Source organism: Apteryx rowi, unplaced genomic scaffold (assembly GCF_003343035.1).
Source record: "Apteryx rowi isolate R43461 unplaced genomic scaffold, aptRow1 scaffold_680, whole genome shotgun sequence".
In the NCBI taxonomy this organism is placed as follows: domain Eukaryota; kingdom Metazoa; phylum Chordata; class Aves; order Apterygiformes; family Apterygidae; genus Apteryx; species Apteryx rowi.
The window spans coordinates 17,057-35,821 of record NW_020450961.1 but is presented as its reverse complement, the minus strand read 5'-3'; the positions used below and the strand labels follow the sequence as shown (position 1 = coordinate 35,821).

Genomic DNA, 18,765 nt, shown 5'->3' with positions numbered 1-18,765 from the left:
GGCTGCGGGCTGCTCTCTGGCGGAGGCACGGTTGCAAGCGACTCGCGAGCCGGTGGGTGCGCTCGAGGGGTGGCCGTCAGAGAGAGGGGGCAGGAAATCAGCTGTACGCGGGAGCTGGGCTGGCAGAGCGCAGTGCTGGGCCGGCGGCCGGGCCGCCCGCAGGCCGTGCTGCCGAGCGGCTCGGCCACCGCGTCCCACGCGGTGCCACCCGCTCTCCGGGCTCGGTCAGCACCCGCCCTTGCACGGCACGGCGCCCAGCAGGCATCCCTTTTTCCTTTGAACAAGGACTAAGGCATCCGTGGTATTACATGCAGGTCTTTTGAAAGTATATACCGAGTACTATTTATTTAGTGGGGTTTTTTTTTTTTTTTGGGGGGGTGGTTAACAGAAAAAGGAGGTCTCTGGGTGCTAAGTGGGCTACTCGGGATGAATACAGAAAACCCCAAACTTAACATGCTTTTTTCCCCTCCCTGTTGCAGACGTGAGCGGCTCCTGCCTGGGCTCGGCGCGGAAGGGCACGGTCAGGCCGCCGTGGTGCCTCGGAGCCGCCGGTGCGGCCGGTGCGGCCCGCTCTCCCGGGCGGCGGGCGCGGGCAGAGCTCTGCGGAGGGGCCGCGCACGCCCGGGGCAGGGGCAAGGGCAGGGGCAGGAACGGGCTGCGGGCGGCTAGGCGCCAGCCGTGAGCCCCCGGCGAGGGCTCGGCACGAGCACGAGGCGCCCGCCGAGGGCAGGGCAGGGCAGGGCAGGGCGGCAGCAGCGCGGCGGCCTCCGCCTCCCCTCGCCTCCGCCTCGCCTCGCGGCCGCGGGGCGGCGCGGCAGGCGCCCTCGCCGCAGCGCGACGGGGGGAGAAGATGGCCGCCGCCGAGGCGGTGTCGCTGCGGCTGTCGCGGCAGGAGCGGGAGCTGCGCTGGCTGGCGGCGGAGATCGGCCGCCTGCGGGAGCCGGAGGCGCCGCGCGGCGCCCGCAGCCCCAGCCCCAGCCCCGAGCTGCAGCGGCTGCGGGCCGAGAACGAGAAGCTGCGCTACCGCCTGCTGCACCTGCGCCGCAGCCTGGCGGCCGAGCTGGCCCGGGCGGCGCAGCGCGGCCAGGTAGCCGGGGCCGCCCGGGGTTTTACTGCTGTTGGGCTGCTTCGGCCCGCCGGGCTCTCGCCGGGGGGACGCGGGGGTCTCGGTGGCGCCGGGGGGGGAGGGGGAGCTCGCCGGGCTGCGGCGTCCCCGCGGCACAGCCGGCTCGGCGGCCGCCCGCCTCGACACCCCCCGCGGCTGCGGCTGCGGCCGCCTTCGGGGCCGGCGCCTTTGGCGGGAGCGTCCCCGCAGCGCCTGCTGCGCCTCACTCGTCGCTCTTTGCAGAAGGCTTCCCGTGCGAGTGCGGCCGCTGCGGGGAGCGACGATGAAGGTGAACAGAAAAAGGAAAAAGAAGTCGTGAGTGGACACCGGCGCCATGTAAGCGGTTGTCTGAGGCGTAAGATAACATAATGAAAGAGGAGGACCTGCACTTTGGCTGGGTTCAGGAAAGGAGCCGTCCTTAGCTTTGTCGGGCGTTGCGTGCGATGCGTAGGACATCTGGAATACTTTGCTGTACTCCGTAATTTCCAGTTTGGGGAGGAAGGTCTTCTGTAGCATGCATATGGAAAACTTCTGTTGTCTGATTATCTTGCACATCTTTAGCAGGCCTACTTACGCATTCTTAGCTCTATGGGGAAAGAAGGGGTAGGGGCGGGATACTTCGGTGTTTCGTGAACAGTCGCGCAGTGGAAGATGCGGGGGATGGCTGTAGGGGATACTAACAGCAGTGGCCACAGTTCAGCAGGCTTTAATAATTCTCTTTATGCTAAGCTAAAAGAAAATTCCTCTGAACTTTCTTGAGCTATTTGGATCTGATACGTTGAATGCTCTGGCAGAAGCGAGGTCTGGTTGAAGTGCTCCAAACTTCTCCGTGAAGTCAGCCAAATGCAAGTTCTGAGACAAGAACGTGTGGTGCTTCCTGAAGTCAGAACACGCAAAGCCTTTAGGCACAGGTGAATGAAGGTGCACTGGAAACTGAAAAGCCACTATAAAGCAATCAGCAACTTGAACAGGACCATTCTGTGTATAATTATTTACAAATACTTTACTGCACGTTAATATAAATTCTAGCCAGTGAAGCCTGATCTCAGTTGGAACCTCCAAGGATGCATGAACACTGTAAACGCCTGTATTCAATTTCTCATACTTTTTTTTTTTTTGTTATCATGTGTGATTTCATGTATTTGTTTATTGTTACAGCTGCAGTGTGAGCCAAGCTTCATAGAAGACAGACTGAAGCTTTATGAAGCACTGAAAAAGGAACATGATGCTTTGCTAGCTTACAGAGCGGCCAACCAGAGCAAACCAATCAAAATTATTCTGACAGATGGAAAGGTGGCTGAAGGGGAATCCTGGAAAACCACGCCGTATCAGTTAGCTCTAGGAATTAGGTAACCTGCAGATTGAAGGAGTTGTACTTTTGGAGTGGTAAATCCGTTACTACCATTTCTCTCTTACCCAGTTGCATTCACAGTCACAGTCAGTAGTAGCTGGACAACTCTCTTATTTTGGATTACTTGGAAAGCATTAATAAAACTTGGGTTTAATGTAGAAATAGCTGGATAAAGTTATTGTTCTGGGTGATGCTTGAGATCATGTTCCTGGATCATAAAAATTCTTAGCAGTGAGACTGCTAGGAATTAATCCATATATCTGAAGTCTTATGAGTTGTCAGATAACTGTAAAATATATTGTTAGAAGCAGTATTCCTTGCTGATCCCCAGCAGTGACAACTGTAGAATGAGGTTAAGCCCTTTAAAGGACTTACTGTCTGTGCCTTAAAAGCAGAAAAATGCAAAGGTCTTTAGGTGCTACAAGATGTAGAGGGGTGTCTCAAGGTGTTTAGATACCTAAATATTTTCACAAATCTAAACCCAAATGTTTTGTCTCATGTCTTCATTTGTCTTCTTCAGCCAAGGATTGGCTTCGAATGCAGTTGTTGCCAAAGTGAATGGTGAATTGTGGGATCTGGATCGCCCACTGGAGGGAGATTGTACTCTGGAGCTGCTTATGTTTGATAACGAAGAAGCGCAAGCTGTAAGTAAGCACTCTCTCTGGTTTCTATGTGACTAAAAGAACGAATGACATGGAATTGATTGCAGTATTACACTTTTTAAATCTTGAATAAAAAAAAATTCTAAACAACTATTCAAATTACATTTGTCACAATATGTCAAAGAATATTAAATACCTATAATCTCTGGGTGAATAAAGTCTTAGGATTCTTTTTTTTTCCTCCTCTTCTACATAAACAGGTTATTTCTTGACTGAGATTTAGCTTTTGTACTTCGTGTCTTGATTCATGTAATAATTTGAAACAGTTTGATGTTTTAAAAGTGCATGTGTCCCGTTGTTTGACTCTGTCCGTGTGTTTGAAGATCAGACACTGGAAGCAAGTGCGGTTGCCTTAGACTGTTCTAAAAGTTGTCCAATATCGGATTTGAGCCATAAGTAAAATGTATATGTCCCTGTACCTGCAGTGTTTATTAGAAACTTTGGTAGGCATATCTTAGTCAATTAAATGATGAATATACATAAAGTCACACACCTAGGTTTTATGGGATTCAGACTCAAGCCTATGTTTATCTTCATGCACCAGAGTTAGACTTAATTTTTCAAAGACTTTTTCCTGCAATTAAGTTTGTTCAAGGCATTTCAAGAGCCCCTAAAGGTTCTATCTTGTAGCAGTGGCTATTAAAGGATCTAAATTAATATGGGCTTAGAATGTAAGACTGCTATTGATCTACTGGGTCACTAGATTCCCTCTTCTGATATTTCTGGTAATGTGGTTTACAGTCCTGTTAATAAATGTACCATATTTGAAAAATGGCAACTTAATTGGCTAGATTGCTTTAACTGTTGTTATTACTGCATGGACTTTCAACTCACGAGAAACTTATTTATAAAAAGCGAGTAAATCATGCGGAGGTATAATCGTCTTTCAGACCAGAATAAAAAGGGATTTTAATGCTACACTTGCCATTGTATTGTTGAACTAGCAATTATCAGATTAAAAAAAAAATCAAATGAACATTAATCATTTAGCGTAGCTCATAATGAGAATAGAGAATTGTTATCCTTCACACAGAATTTAAACAACAATTTTGGTGTTTTTCCCATCTGCGAATATAGCTCTGTTTCATTTTTAATTATGCAGCACCAGTGAGCCCATGACTTGCTCAGCTGACTTTATTTATTTGCAGGTTTATTGGCATTCAAGCGCTCATATTCTTGGAGAGGCCATGGAAAGTTATTTTGGTGGCTGCTTGTGCTATGGACCACCTATTGAAAATGGATTTTATTATGACATATACATTGAAGATAGGTAAAATTTCAGTGTCGAAGGACTTTAATAATCAGCATTAAAGCTCAGGATTTGAATTATTTTTGCTTGGTCATGTCTCTGCATGTTAAAAGTAAAATGCTGTATATCAGATATGATTTAAAAATAACCAGTGAGTCTCTCTTCTTCATAATATAGGTATATATATTTTATTTTATTTTATTTAAGAGCAGTGTTCAGACTTCTGCTCCGTAAGACTTGCAGCTGTTGAATGTTCTGCGAAATACTGTGTTGGGTAAAATTTGCTCAAGTACCTGAGAGATATAGGAGACAGGATTTCCTTGAAGAAGTATGGAAGTTTGTTTTCAAAGTGACCGAGTAGAAGTGCACGTATGCATTTAACTCATAGGTGTTTACTACTTGCCTAATCCTTGTGCACAGCTTCTACAATTCTGTTTTTCCTCATTTATCTCTGTGTAGTCAGGAAAAATATAGAATCTGCATCAGCTGATAAACTATCTCTCGCAGCTGACTTGAACCTTTTTTTCCTTAAAGCATATATGCTTTGAGCTGCTGATCTTCCAGAGACTTAGACATGTCAAAGACTGTTTTTGAATGATTTCAGTGGGATTGTTTAGGGTGATACAGTTCGTATTTCTGAGTTTAGTCTCTGAAAGTACAATTGATAGTAAGAAACTAAGAAAAATCACAATATGTCCTTTGTTTTTCAAATTAGAATACTAGAAAATAGTCACTTAAAATGGGAATATCAATATAATTAACTTGTGTTTCTTTTGCCCTTGTTTGTTTAGAGGTGTATCTAGTTCTGAATTCCCAGTACTAGAGAATTGCTGTAAAAATATCATAAAAGAGAAGCAGCCTTTTGAAAGGCTAGAAGTCAAAAAGGAGATTCTGTTAGACATGTTTAAGGTAAATCTTTTGAGTAGCTATGATTCTGGTATCATGACCTTTTAAAACTGTAATTTCTATTAAGCAGTGCATGTGACTAACTCATCAGAATAGGACCTGTCTAGTACAGCAAAAACAAATGATATCATCTTTTTGGCCCTCACCGTATCACTTTAAAATGTTCAGGATGTTTTAAAGCAATAATAAAACAATTTCTTACTCCTCAAAAACACCTTAAACTCAATGAGGTTACAAAGAGATTGGTACACAAAAAGCATACATTCATTCTGGCTCACGTGCAGAAACAAGCCAGAAAGGCTGTGTTCTCTAGCGCTCCGTTTGTGCAGGGAGTATTACCAGTCTTGCTATACCGTGTATTAATTGGCTTTCCAAAGTGCTTTGAGGTGTTCAAGTGGTAATGACCATGCTTAACATGCTCTGAGGGAAATTAAGATATTTTCTCTCTCTCTTTCAACTCATGGTTTATAACTCTTCTGGAAGGAATGTGCACATATGTATATGTGATCATGTGACTTTTTATTTGTGATAGTGTTTTTTACTGGTGCGTTTACATTATTAATATATAATTTTAGAATATTATTTTAGTAGTTGTTTTAATGATGTCCCTAACTTTTTATGTTTCCCTGTGTAGTATAACAAGTTTAAGTGTCGTATCCTGAATGAGAAGGTTGACACACCAACTACCACAATATACAGGTAAACAAAATAAATAAAAATATATTACAAAATATTTCTACAGCTGGGTATATTTCATTTAAATTGAAAGGAGAAGGAATTATTTTCTTTATTCCAGTTTCAGAGTACTGGTGTGACTGGGGCCTAGGTTTGTAATTAATATTATATTGTAGATTGAGATCTTTTCTTCCTCTGCTAGGACAAATCATGTCTCCATTGGTGGACAAATGGCAAACCCGCTTTTCACTAATTGCCTCTGCTTTCAAGAAAAATATTAGAACAAGTTACCACCAATGGAATTGTATGGCTGGGTAATGGGTAAAGCAAGCTCAGTGTAGGGTGAGGATCCTGTTCATTCAGTTGGGACGAGTAAAAGTAGTTGGAGAATGACAAAAATATTTTTGCTGTTGGATGTGCTTAGTTTGAAATTTCCTGACCAACTTTGTCAGAGTTTACATATGGGCCTATGTGAATTGCTGAGTGTGCTGTGATGCCCTTGTAGGGGATCAAGCGTGCTGAGTGTTTACAGGGTGAATATTCACTTCAAGTAGAAGGTGCGATTACATTTAAGATGTACTGAATTTGCAAAGTGTTGTATGATACTTACTTAATTTGAACATGTATACCTACTAATTTAAACATATCAAGCAATACCCTGAATGCCATTAGTGACTCTGCTTAAAAATGTTTGAGTGTTTTAAAATAACCTATTGTTTTGTTTTATAGGTGTGGTCCACTGATTGATCTCTGCAGGGGCCCGCATGTAAGAAACACTGGAAAAATTAAGGCTCTTAAAATATTTAAGGTAAGTTCATAAGTTAACTCTGCTTTTAAACTTATCTAAAACAGGGGTCAGTTGAAATCAGTGATTTTTTTCCCCCCAAAGTGTTATGCCAGCGTCCTTTGTATTGTTTTGTTTGCGTATTACCATAAAAATAATCCTTAACTTCTTTCCCCTGTCCTGTCATCCAAGCAGAACTGACTTTCCTCCTTCATCTGCTTCCAGGGCTTACTGATTATTTACCATCACATCAGTGACCTTTACCATTACATCAGTGAACGTTAGCAGCATCTTTTTTTTATCAGAGTAACTACACACATGTCATTACACACATGCTTGCACTGTAATGAAGAGCAGTGCAAAAAGTAGTCAAGCTAGTAGTGACTAGATTAGCTGTGGAACCAGCTCAAGCACGCTCGGTGCCTAAGCGAATGTGGCAGCACCGCTTTGGGACTGTGCTGGTGTCTCCACCCACCATCGCGTTGTGCAGCGCACATGTCCTAGCTTGGATCAGTAGTAGTTAGGACATTATGTGCCATGCTGTCCTTGTAGTATGCATGTGGCCTCTATTCTACAGTAAATGAACCTCTAAGACATTCATTGCGTCAGGAAATAGTATTCTGACCTAGTAAGATGGGATCTTTGAGATAAAGGAGGTAAAGTGAGCACTGGCAGATATGTAAGTGCTGATCTTTAAAATGGCATTGCTCGCAGGGAAGCCAGAGCTAGTGTTTGCAGGTGCCTCTGATAACTATGTAGTGTTAGTTACCTGCAGATGCTAACTTTGCGAGCCTCCCTGGCTGGCCTCATTGGAGCATGCAGCACACTTGCTTTTGCTGGCTTCCTCACTGAAATCTCTGGAACTCTGAGATACAGAATTTAAATGTTTGATTGTCAAAATGGATAGGATTTAACTGTGAAAGAGAGCGTTACTTTTACATTTTCAGTCTTTACTGTTTCCCTACTGCATTATGTTTTGAACTTAAACAAGTGCTTTTCTTTTAGAAGATATAATGTGAAATAATAAAACATGACATGATGCGAGTTAAAATAAGGTACCCAAGTCGAAAAAAATGCATGACTTGACCAGTCACTTGTGTTTATGCCTTCTGTTTTAGTATCCTGACTAAAAGATGTTGCAAGTGTCTGTGTGCTATAAGCAAATGCTGGATGACTAGATACAGATCTTTTCCCAAGGAAAATTCATAACATTTGAGTGGATCAGTGTTTATTCTTCCTCTTCCTGAGATTATATAGTACTATCTTAAAATACGGGTTTTTTGCATCAGAATTCCTCTACGTATTGGGAAGGAAAAGCTGACATGGAGACTTTGCAGAGAATTTATGGAATATCCTTCCCTGATAACAAAATGATGAAGGAATGGGAAAAATTCCAGGAAGAAGCCAGAAACCGGGATCATAGGAAAATTGGAAAGGTACATTATTTTATGGCCTACTTCTCTTCTATAATCCTGTTAAAGACTTCATTCTCTTTCTATGTTTTTCTACATTTGGACAGTTCAAATGGGAGTCAGTTCTGTGAATTTCTTGAAGTGTCAGTTTTATTTTTAAATTTTAATTCTACAAACTCGACCTGTTAGTTGCATCAAAGTGTTACTCTAATGTTAGGAAGACTTAATAGGGTGGTCCCCTGGGTTCAGGGAACTGTATCTTAAACACTTGAATGTACGGTGATCTCTTCAGATTACTTACCTAAAAGACTAAACTATTCATAGAGCAGATATATTCTCTATACAATTTTCTACAATTTGTTTTGGTCAATCTTCATTATAGATGTAGATAAGTTAATAGCTAGCTTAAGTGTATACTCATAGTACTTCAGCTGGTGTTTTAAGTATCGTTCGTATGTCCCTCTGCCAGATTTAATAAACAATGTTAGTATTAAATTAAGTGTTGGTGTTAGATGGTGTTAGATTGACATAATGAAAGATTTTGACTTAATATCGGCCTTGCTGGTAAGCGATGATTCCACAAATCAGTTGCCTAATTGTTGTCACCTTTACTATTATTTTGTAGAGCAAGTGGAGTTTTAAGGAGGGGATTTGAAGGAAGATAGTAAGTAGCTTTGGCGATGTTCAAAGGCCCAATAGGCAGTATAAGTGAAAGCAGGAAGGCATTTATTTAAAAAAACGTAAGTGCAAGTGAAGGTTAGCATCAGTGGCAAAGAGGATGCAGGCATGAAACTCGCAGTAATTACTGATGGATTTGAGAAAGGGACTGTGAAGGGCCTTAATAAGCACAAATGAACAACTTACAGGTAACTCAGTAGAAGAAGAGTCAAGGAAGAATGTACAGAGAACAGTGACAAAGGGAGGGAGTAGTAAAATGGTCTTCGCTGAAGTGTTCATGCTTGTTGCTATCACTCCATTAAGCCTTGAATATTTGCTCGATGGTTCCTTCTTTGTCTTTTCAAAAACAAATTGTCTAGTATCTGTGTATCTAGTATCACTCAATTATCTAGTATCAATCAAACAAATTGTCTAGTATCTATGATATATGAGAGACTAAGATTCTCCAGAGCCACACTTCTGAGGCTGTTTTTTGAGCCAGGCTCTGAAAAAGAATGACTGTCTCATAATCTTCAGCCATCAACCCTCAGATCTGATGGGTATGTGTTTTTAATTGTTTTGGCTACTAATGGTAAGATTTCTTAAGGCTTTGATTTTTTGAGGAAACATGTATTTAGACAGTCACAAAGTCAAGATATTACTATAAAGCTTCTAAGAGTAAGAACTAGAAATAACTTCTGTTGCTGAGGATTTGTAGGCTTCTAGAAGTCATCTTGTTGCTGTAGTCTTTCACTCTGGTGAACAAAGAGTGTTCTCAAAGAGAGTTCATTTTCTGCGATTCAACAACTGGGGATACAGTTGAAGTGGTCTTGCACTAATTATGGTTTTTAATTGATGTAGGAGCAAGAACTTTTCTTCTTTCATGATTTGAGTCCTGGAAGCTGCTTTTTCCTCCCCAGAGGTGCCTTTCTTTATAATACACTCACGGATTTCATAAGAGTGAGTAGATACTGATGTAATTCCTAACGTGCTTAGTATCAGCTGTGATCTTGACTTAAGTGATACGTCATTCACAGTACTGAACTGCCCTCACAAAGAAAAACATTTCTGTATGTAAACACATACCAGAATTTCACTAAGATTATATAGATCTAGCCTTTTTCAAACTAGGGCAGGGGAAAGCATTCTTAATTGACGTGTGCTTTTTCCAGTTGTGTAAAACCTGTATGCACAGTGGTCCTTTAGTCTCCCAGTAAATGGCCATCGTAAGAATACAGTTATGGAATCAGGAATTTGCTTGTTGAAATTTATTTTCTGTCTGTATCGCCTTTTAAAACATTGAATTTGTTTTATAGGAGGAATATCACAAGCGTAATTTTACTGAAGTTGTGTCCCCAAACATCTTCAACAGTAAACTCTGGGAAGCTTCAGGGCACTGGCAGCACTACAGTGAAAATATGTTCTCTTTTGAGATTGAGAAGGAAACTTTTGCCCTTAAGCCGATGAACTGTCCGGGACATTGGTTTGTACTCTCAACTGAAAAATGTTCTTATTTTACTATATCTGTGCAGTGTGGGGCTGAGGGAAATTAATGGAGTATCAATGCATGTTATCCTGTGTGTGCTAGCTGTACAGTAGACTACTTTTCCTAAGCAAATAATTTGTCCGGAGATCTACCCTTATGGTGCCCCAAAGCAGACCAAATGCAGTTCCTTTGTAGACTTACTGGAAGATCCTCCTACTAAATGAGCTAGGTGTCTGCGTGCTAACACTAGTTTGTACCACTCTCAGTAAGTATGACTTTAATTGGACAGAGATAGGCATAAGATGTGGTGTATCACAGGGAGGTACAAATCGACAGTTTCTGGTTGTTACTCTCACAGTGGCTTCTCTAGGAGGTCTTCAGCAAGCCGAGTGCCTCGGTTTGCCTGCCTTTTAGAATGCAGACAACTTGAGTGAATGAATGTTTAAAAATACTGTGGTTACTGTCTATATTAATCTTGTTTTAGTTTCTGTGTTGTCTTAAGTCTTCTATACGAAGGATAAAAACGAAGTTCCTTCACATTCCTTCTAGCTTGATGTTTGCTCATCGTCCGCGATCCTGGAGAGAAATGCCTCTAAGACTTGCAGATTTTGGGGTTCTTCACAGAAATGAACTCTCTGGGACTTTAAGTGGCTTGACGCGTGTTAGGCGCTTCCAGCAAGATGATGCTCACATCTTTTGCACAATGGAACAGGTAAAAACAACAATGAAACAACAAAAAAACCCCAAAGCAAACAAACCTAAAACATTTCCACTTTTTAGTTTCTTCCTCTCTGTTGCTTTGTAGTATAATGCTTCATTTGCAGCGTTTTTTGCCTTTTTTTTTTTTGTTAGGTTGCTTCCTTCTTATTCATCTGGTATTCGATATGTCTTAGCCTTCTGTAGTACTGCTTGAATGAATGGTCTGCTGATCTTAGCTTCCTAGCTAAAAATTTATCAAACGCCAGTGCTGTAATTTGCATTGTTTATTTTTTTCTTAGAGGTTAAGAAATACTTATAGCAAAAGAAGATAAGATAACATCTGAGAGATGTTATTAACTGTGAATTACTGAATAAGACTTACTCTAGTTTTTTTCCCTGTGGAAAGATATGTGGGTGCAACTAAATCCCAAAAGGTAAAATCCCCCCCCCCCAAAGGAAAAAAAAAAGTCCATCGCACTTTGCTTTTCATACTAAGGCTGAATAAATGCTTTATTCAGACAATAATACCATAGGTTTCAGTGGAACTATGTAAATAAATTGACGCACTTTATAAAGTCTGACTCATGCAGTCTGGCTCCAGAAGCTTAGGCTTAGTAAGAATATTACTCTTCTTTCCATGCTTTGAAGCCACAGCAACCTTTTGTCTAGGTTTGAGTTTGGAGAATATAATTTTCATWCATAGGGGTTTTTTTGTTTTTAATTTAACGAACTCTTACGAGAATGTATCTATATGTGTCTGTGTGCACAGAAACTGTTAAAACCTGGTTATGAAGAATACTGTAAATCCAGTTCCTTTTTTTATTTGCATCAAAATGTATCTTTTATTCTATTTTTAAGCTTTTTTTTTTTTTTTACATTTAAGATTGAAGAAGAAATTAAGGGCTGTCTTGATTTCTTGAAGTCTGTTTATGCTGTCTTTGGTTTTACCTTTCAACTGCATCTTTCTACAAGGCCTGAAAATTATCTAGGAGAGTTAGAGATTTGGGATCATGCTGAAAAGGTAATTCATAAACAGCCTTAATATTTGTATTTTCAGAAATGGATATTTAACTAATTTTTTTCATGTTGAATACTGAAGTTAGTGAGATTGTTTAAATCAGATGCTAAATAGCATACCAAATGAAAATGCTTGTTGAAAAGCTGTATAAAATATGGACTTTCTGTATAAAATGACAACTGTCTGGCTCTTACTTAGGCCCTTATTTTGAACTGATTCTATTTATTAATATTTTTTCAAATTCAGAATAATCACAAAATTTTTACAAGAAACTACTCTTATTTCAAGATTGTTTATCATAAACGACTGAAAGTTTGAACAGCAGGAGTCATGCTGCCCATGGGGAGCGTGACAAAGTACAAAGCACCCTTGGTATTTCAGAGGCTACATGATCTAGTGTAGCCAAATGCTTTTACTTTTACAGTAATGGAAGACCCTGAGATACCTGTAAAGTTTTAAACATTCTTCTTTTATTTATTTATTTTTATAATTAGCAACTTCAAAGCAGCTTGAATAACTTTGGAGAACCATGGCAGTTGAATCCAGGAGATGGAGCCTTTTATGGTCCCAAGGTTAGTAAATCAGTATTTTAATACAACTTTGGGACAAGATTACAGACAAAATGCAGACAAACTGTACCTAGTAACTGTGATATTTTGCTTGACAGATTGATATTAAAATTAAAGATGCTATTGGCAGATACCATCAGTGTGCTACTATCCAGCTTGACTTTCAACTACCCATTCGATTTAATCTTACTTATGTTGGGTGAGTGGTTAAACAACTTATCTTCCTCTTTTAAATGCCCTCAAAAATGATAATTTACTTTCAATATTTGTAATTCTCATTAAACTGAGGTTAAACTGCTCATTAAACTGCTATTCTGTATGTAAGTAACGTGAATGGTTTAAGGGGAGAAACATCTGTGAGTGGAGGTTAGTACTTGGACTGAGTCATGAACTTGAAAATTTTCCTCAGTGTCATGATAACTCAGTTTAATTGTAAATGCCACTAATTACAGGAAAAAAATGATGATCTGCGTGTCTTATCTGCCAGTTCTCCAGATCATATATAGTCTTTAAAGAGACTGGGTTGAGCTAATTTTCACTTTCAGCGTAGTCACCATCTCTCCTGTGAAGATGTTGTATACAAATTCAAACACATGTTAAAGATTTGGTATGTTCATAGTTCTTATCAGTTAAAGTTATTTCACCTTGAAGGACAAACACACACCTTAACACTTTTTAAAGGAAATCCCACTTTGGCTTCCAGCTAGGAAGAAGGATGTTTTATCCACTGAGTAAATTAGTCTTAGTACCATGTTGCCTTGAAAACACTTTTTTTTTTAAATGATTATTTTTGTATATTCTAAAGAACTTGATGGGGAAGATAGAAACCGAATCTTCATTATTTTTGGTCCTGCTGCATATTTTTCAATAGATGTCCCAGTCCTCTGGTAGATCATAATACTGATACAAACAGCAGCTGGCTCTTTTTTTTCCTTCCTTCCTTCTTTCTTTTTCTTTCTTTTCTTTTCTTTTTCTTTTTTTCTTTTTTTCTTTTTTTTTAATCACAGGATTGTAACTTAAGGAAGGAAATGAACAGTGAGAGCAGGTAAGATTCTTTGCAACAAAATAAATGCAATCATAGAGGAAAACGGAGAGGAAGAGTATAAAATATTAAAATGCACAGAAATGGACCTGAGTCAGAGCTTTGGACTCAAACTGTAGAGTTGAGCATCTTTTAAAATCTAGGAATTTGTGCCTATGCCACTAGGCATGAATGTTTTTAGTTGTTATGATTATTAGATGTTTCTTTAAAAGCCCGGATGACATAGAGAAAGCAAGTTCTTTAGTAAAAGTAGTAGATTTTACAGAAGTATAAATAATTCCATTTTGTTCTTCCATGAAAAGTAGAGTCAAAATTGTTAGTAGGAATATTTGTGTATGGGCTAAGAGAAGGATTTTTTTTTTTTTTTTTTTTAATCTTTACCTATCTTTTCCAGTAAGGATGGTGGTGATGATAAAAAACGGCCAGTGATTATTCACAGAGCTATCTTGGGGTCTGTGGAGAGAATGATAGCTATTTTAGCAGAAAATTATGGAGGAAAATGGTAAGTGGCACAAATACATTTTTAGGGAACATTTAACAATGTAGCTAGAAAATATAGATGCTTCCTGTATATCATAATGCAAAATAATTTTCCTAGAATTTTCTCAAAGTTAGTAGGTAAGAAAACAAGAAAAAGAAGTCTTATTTTTGTGGTCTGAGCTGTATGATATCCTTATATTTGTAGTTCATGATTAGAAAGTCAATTTTATGAAACTGTAAGGAAAAATTATACAATGTAACAGAAATAAGAATTGTAATTAAATGTATTAATATTCCATTTTACTTGGTCCTTTTTTTAATCTTAAAAAGTCATGCTTTTATACCGGGAAGAGGTTAAACGTGTAAAGTAGTTATATATACAGACATGAATTAGTCTTGAATGAAAATTTTTTTTAATTTATAAGATGTTTTATTTCATCTTGAATTAGCTCTGAAGATATATCTCCGTTAATGGATGGAAGTATTAAGAAAGGGTTAATTCTCACTTTCAAACTGTCCACCCATCACTATAAAGGTATATAATAAATAAAAGTGGATAATATGTGTAAAATTAAAATTATGTTAAAAATTGTGAAACCAGCTAGGAAGTGAACAGAAGCTCGAAGTTGTGCATATGTCATTTAACCTGGATTAATCTATTTGCCATTTTATGTGAACTGGAAAGGGTGAATGTAATGGCATATCCAACATCTTTAGCTTGCATAAATATTTTTATAAAGTAAAGAAATTTATTATTGGGAAATACGACTGCTGATACACAGGTGTAAAATACACATTTCTTTCATATTGTTGTTAATATACTTGCCAGGCCGTTCTGGCTGTCTCCACGGCAGGTCATGGTTGTACCTGTGGGACCTGCTTCTGAAGAGTATGCCCGGCAGGTGAGAACAGAGCCTTCCTTTTTATAGTAGCAAGCAATTTTAATAGCTTCTTAAATGCTTGTCCTAGAACAACAAAGGATTGCTTTAATGACTTTGCAGACATTTTTTTTTCCATAGGTGAAATCTTTCATACCTTGTAAAATTTGTGTAAGCTCGAGAAAGGGATATGTAACAAATATTTTGGGCTGTGCTATCATGTATATACCTCAGTAATTGTTAAAAAATATTCTGGACTACAAACCTTATATAGTAACTCCTATTTCATTATAAAATTATCTGCCCTAAAGTAAGAATGGAACCAGTTTCCTCCCTTCCCCAGCACGTATGCTCTTGACTACATTTGAGTATGTGTGCTTTTACTGCCCTCCCCCCTGTTCTTTAATGCAAGCATAAATGGCTTTGTTCCTTCTCCTCTTTCTCCTTTCTCTGATTGGGGAAACCTTTTTGACATTCAGCAGTGTAGCTGTGTGAGGAGATCAGCAAACATCTGGTATGGATGTTACCTTGTATTGCCCTCTTAACTGGAGTCCTGCCAAGTGCTTAAATCTGTGTGCAGTTTTCTTCAAGCAACTTTACTGTCTTCCATATATCTATTCGTAAGAGCAAAATTATGCACATATGTGAATTACTTATTGGAGGGGATTACAGGATGTACTATTTCATGGTGTAGAATATATACTCCATTTTTTTTAGGTTTGCAGTGATTTTTTTGAAGCAGGATTTATGTCAGATGTGGATCTCGACCAGAGTTGCACATTAAACAAGAAAATAAGAAATGCACAGCTGGCCCAGTATAACTTTATCTTAGGTAATTACAGCATCTTATATTTCTGAACATTGTGAAGGTTTGAATGTTGGGTATAGAGTTAGCCTAGACTCTGGTTTTTAATGCAGGAAGACAGCCCAATACTGTTTGTGGTATGTCTTGCAGTGGTTGGAGAAAAGGAGAAAGCAGATAATGCTGTCAACGTGCGAGCAAGAGACAACAAAGTTCATGGAGAGATTTCAGTATCTTCTGCCATTGAAAAACTCAAGAAATTTAAGAGTTCACATACTCCAAATGCAGAAGAAGAATTCTGATTTTGCTGTTAGTTACTGTCAGTTTATTAACTGCCCATGTGAAATAGTATTTCTTTCCTCCTCTACTGCAGTAATGCTCATTTGCAAGAATTTCCAGGTAGTGCGTATTCAAACCAAGCAAATGCAGCCCATTTTGGTGCTTTAGGAATAGCATGAAAGGACAGGTGCAACTGTCGACTGTTTTGACAACCCAGTGAATCTGCACTAGTTGATAAAGGCTATTTAAAAAAAAATCTTACACCGCTACTAAATTATTTTGATTTTACTGTGTAAATGCATCGGGGATGCCATTAAGTCAAGGAAGAGGACGCTGGGTAGCGTCCTGGCTGCTGCTGCCATTGCTGAATTACCTCAGTCACGTAGTAGTTACATAACCGACGTGACCTGGAATCCAAAACTTGACAGTTGGTGGGTCTATAAGGAACAGCTTGACTTTTTTTTTTCCTGACTCCACATTATGTCAGATATGGTGGGCGAGGTGGGGATAGCCTAATTATTTCTGAATCCATGTTCACAGGCTACAAATACATTAGTGTCTTTGTTGGAAATCTCAGTGAAACAAGGCACTGAATGCGTTAGAATGGGATAACTGGTTGCCGTAAACGTGACTGCCAAGAAAGAAGTTGAATTACCTACCATATCCATGTGTGCAAAGATTTTACTTTTGTTTGTGCTTGCTGTCAGTTTAACTCCTTTCAAAAAACACTAAATTCATCTCTGAAAACCTTTCTGTTTGTAATTTATTGCTGTGCTTGTTTGGGATGCTGAGCATGCTGAGAAGGTGTGGATGACATAATTTTCATTTATTCTTTTTTATAATACAGTATGTTGGAATTTGAATTGGTTGTATTTATCTGACTTTAATTGTTTACACTTACACACTGATTTTAAAAGTTAATGTTACAGGCAGTTGAATCAAATCTTTTGGAGAGCTGAATTGTCACCGATATACTTTTTTTCCCACTTTTATAAGCTGTTTTTTAGTGACAAGGCTTAGCTAGGGTTGTTTGATGTGTTACTCAAATATAGCATACAACCTTAGTGATTTTAAATACCACTGAAATGAAGCAGAAAATAATATTTGGTGCATAAACATTACACAAATGCAAAGTTAGTGTTTTCCTTCTGCCTGACACTTGTGCATATGTACGTTCTATAGGCCTATTTCTGATTTTGTATTGGTTTGGTTTTGTGAATCAGTTTCTACCAACTGACCTCCCCCAGCTTTTAAAAACATTTTTGGAAAAATTAAATGAAAAAGTGCTGGGAAAAAGGCTTTCTGCTCACCTTTACAGAATTAACATGGTGTGCGGAGGGGTGATTTTATATATGTGTGTGTGTATAGATGCACACACACACACGTATGTATGTAAATTTACAAATATTATATATGTATATTTATACACTCACTCATTCTTACGGACTTCCGGCCTTCATGATATATGTGTGCCCTGTGTGATGTACTCCAGAACTGAAAGCTTCAGTTTTTTAAGGTGAATTTCTAGGTTTTCCAGATGTGAGAATAACTTTTCAGCTCAGGTGTGTCTATACTGCAGCCACCCATCCAGGTTTTCAGGTGACCGGCAGCGATGGCGGAGGTGTGAAATTCAAATCTTCCAGCCCTCTCAGTCAGAGGGCCCCGCAGTGACACCGGCGGGCGCCGCCGACGGCGCGTGAGCCTCCTCGAGGCAGGGCAGGGTGGTGGAGCTGAGCACGGGCAGCTCGTCGCGCAAGTGGCAGTGCCCGCCGCGAGGGGCCGGGAGGGGACGCTGCGGGAGGGGACGCCGGGGCCGGCCTGGCGCGCAGGGAGGCGGGAAGGGTGTTCAAGGCCTCATGCCGAGGCCTTCGCTGGCGGGAGGGTGAAGAGCAGCGGGAATGGGCTCGCTCTGGGCTTGCTTTGCCTAACAGCGGGAAGCCGCGGTTAGGGAAAGCGCGGATGCCGGTGGTAGGAAGGATGGCAGCGTGCCTGCCCGGTTTGCGCGTCGGTGGCATAGGGTTGCTGATGGTGGCATCCACGAAACTTAATCTTCTCGGTGTGCTTGTGTAATCCTGAGATAGCTCACTAATAAGATTATGTTTGCAGAGAGAAGGGTATGAATTGCAGCCCTTAAAGGATATAAACAGGGAGGAATACATAGACTAAAGGACGCAGGATGGGCAAAGGAAGAAGCAGGGAGGACAGCAAAACGAATTTCTAGCAGTAGCCTGAAAAGGTAAACACTGTCTTGAATAATATTCGACCTGGCTGCGATACTGAAAGCAATTCCAGTAAAAACAGAAGCTGCATTTTCTCCCTCGGCCAAAATTCTCTGCAAGGGGGAAATGCTAGATGCGGTACCAGCGTGCCCCAAATGCCCGTTTCTGTAGGCGCTCCTGGCCCATTCTTGGAGGTGGAGCCCCCCCCCCCGCACTGATTTTCACCCCTTTTCAGGCTGCGCTCGGCCGAGCGAGGCCTGGTTTCGCCTTGACAGCGCGGGCAGGTGCCTGCGTTCTCGTTAGCTTCCTCCGTAAGGCCGCGAGGCGCCACGCGCCCCCGCGGGACTTCGGTGTCCCAGAGGTGCCGCCACGAGGCGAAGGCCCGCGCAGCCGCCGGCCGGGTGCTGCCGGGGGCCGCCGCCGTTTAGCTCCCGTCCCTGCCGCGAGACGAGCGGAATCTCGCCGCTCCCCTCCCCGCTGCGCCCCGCGCCG

General features: G+C 40.7%; 1 protein-coding gene across 3 annotated transcripts in view; it reads left to right on the top strand.

The window, feature by feature from the left end:
• Window positions 1-850: 850 nt before the first annotated feature.
• Window positions 851-18,765, top strand: part of TARSL2 (threonyl-tRNA synthetase like 2) — a 24,158-nt gene continuing 6,243 nt past the window's right edge. The window contains exons 1-19 of one of the 3 annotated variants that reach the window (XM_026086088.1): window positions 851-1,087; window positions 1,349-1,441; window positions 2,264-2,454; window positions 2,977-3,100; window positions 4,267-4,388; window positions 5,159-5,276; window positions 5,908-5,972; window positions 6,678-6,756; window positions 8,022-8,168; window positions 9,663-9,761; window positions 10,118-10,284; window positions 10,837-10,999; window positions 11,870-12,007; window positions 12,499-12,576; window positions 12,672-12,772; window positions 14,010-14,117; window positions 14,925-14,997; window positions 15,691-15,805; window positions 15,929-16,917. In XM_026086088.1, coding sequence (XP_025941873.1) covers window positions 851-1,087; window positions 1,349-1,441; window positions 2,264-2,454; window positions 2,977-3,100; window positions 4,267-4,388; window positions 5,159-5,276; window positions 5,908-5,972; window positions 6,678-6,756; window positions 8,022-8,168; window positions 9,663-9,761; window positions 10,118-10,284; window positions 10,837-10,999; window positions 11,870-12,007; window positions 12,499-12,576; window positions 12,672-12,772; window positions 14,010-14,117; window positions 14,925-14,997; window positions 15,691-15,805; window positions 15,929-16,077 — 2,367 coding nt within the window. In that variant the 3' untranslated portion in view covers window positions 16,078-16,917. Of the gene's footprint in view, window positions 1,088-1,348; window positions 1,442-2,263; window positions 2,455-2,976; window positions 3,101-4,266; window positions 4,389-5,158; window positions 5,277-5,907; window positions 5,973-6,677; window positions 6,757-8,021; window positions 8,169-9,662; window positions 9,762-10,117; window positions 10,285-10,836; window positions 11,000-11,869; window positions 12,008-12,498; window positions 12,577-12,671; window positions 12,773-14,009; window positions 14,118-14,924; window positions 14,998-15,690; window positions 15,806-15,928; window positions 16,918-18,765 lie in introns of those variants that run through there. The other 2 variants (XM_026086089.1, XM_026086092.1) reach the window with 2 other exon arrangements.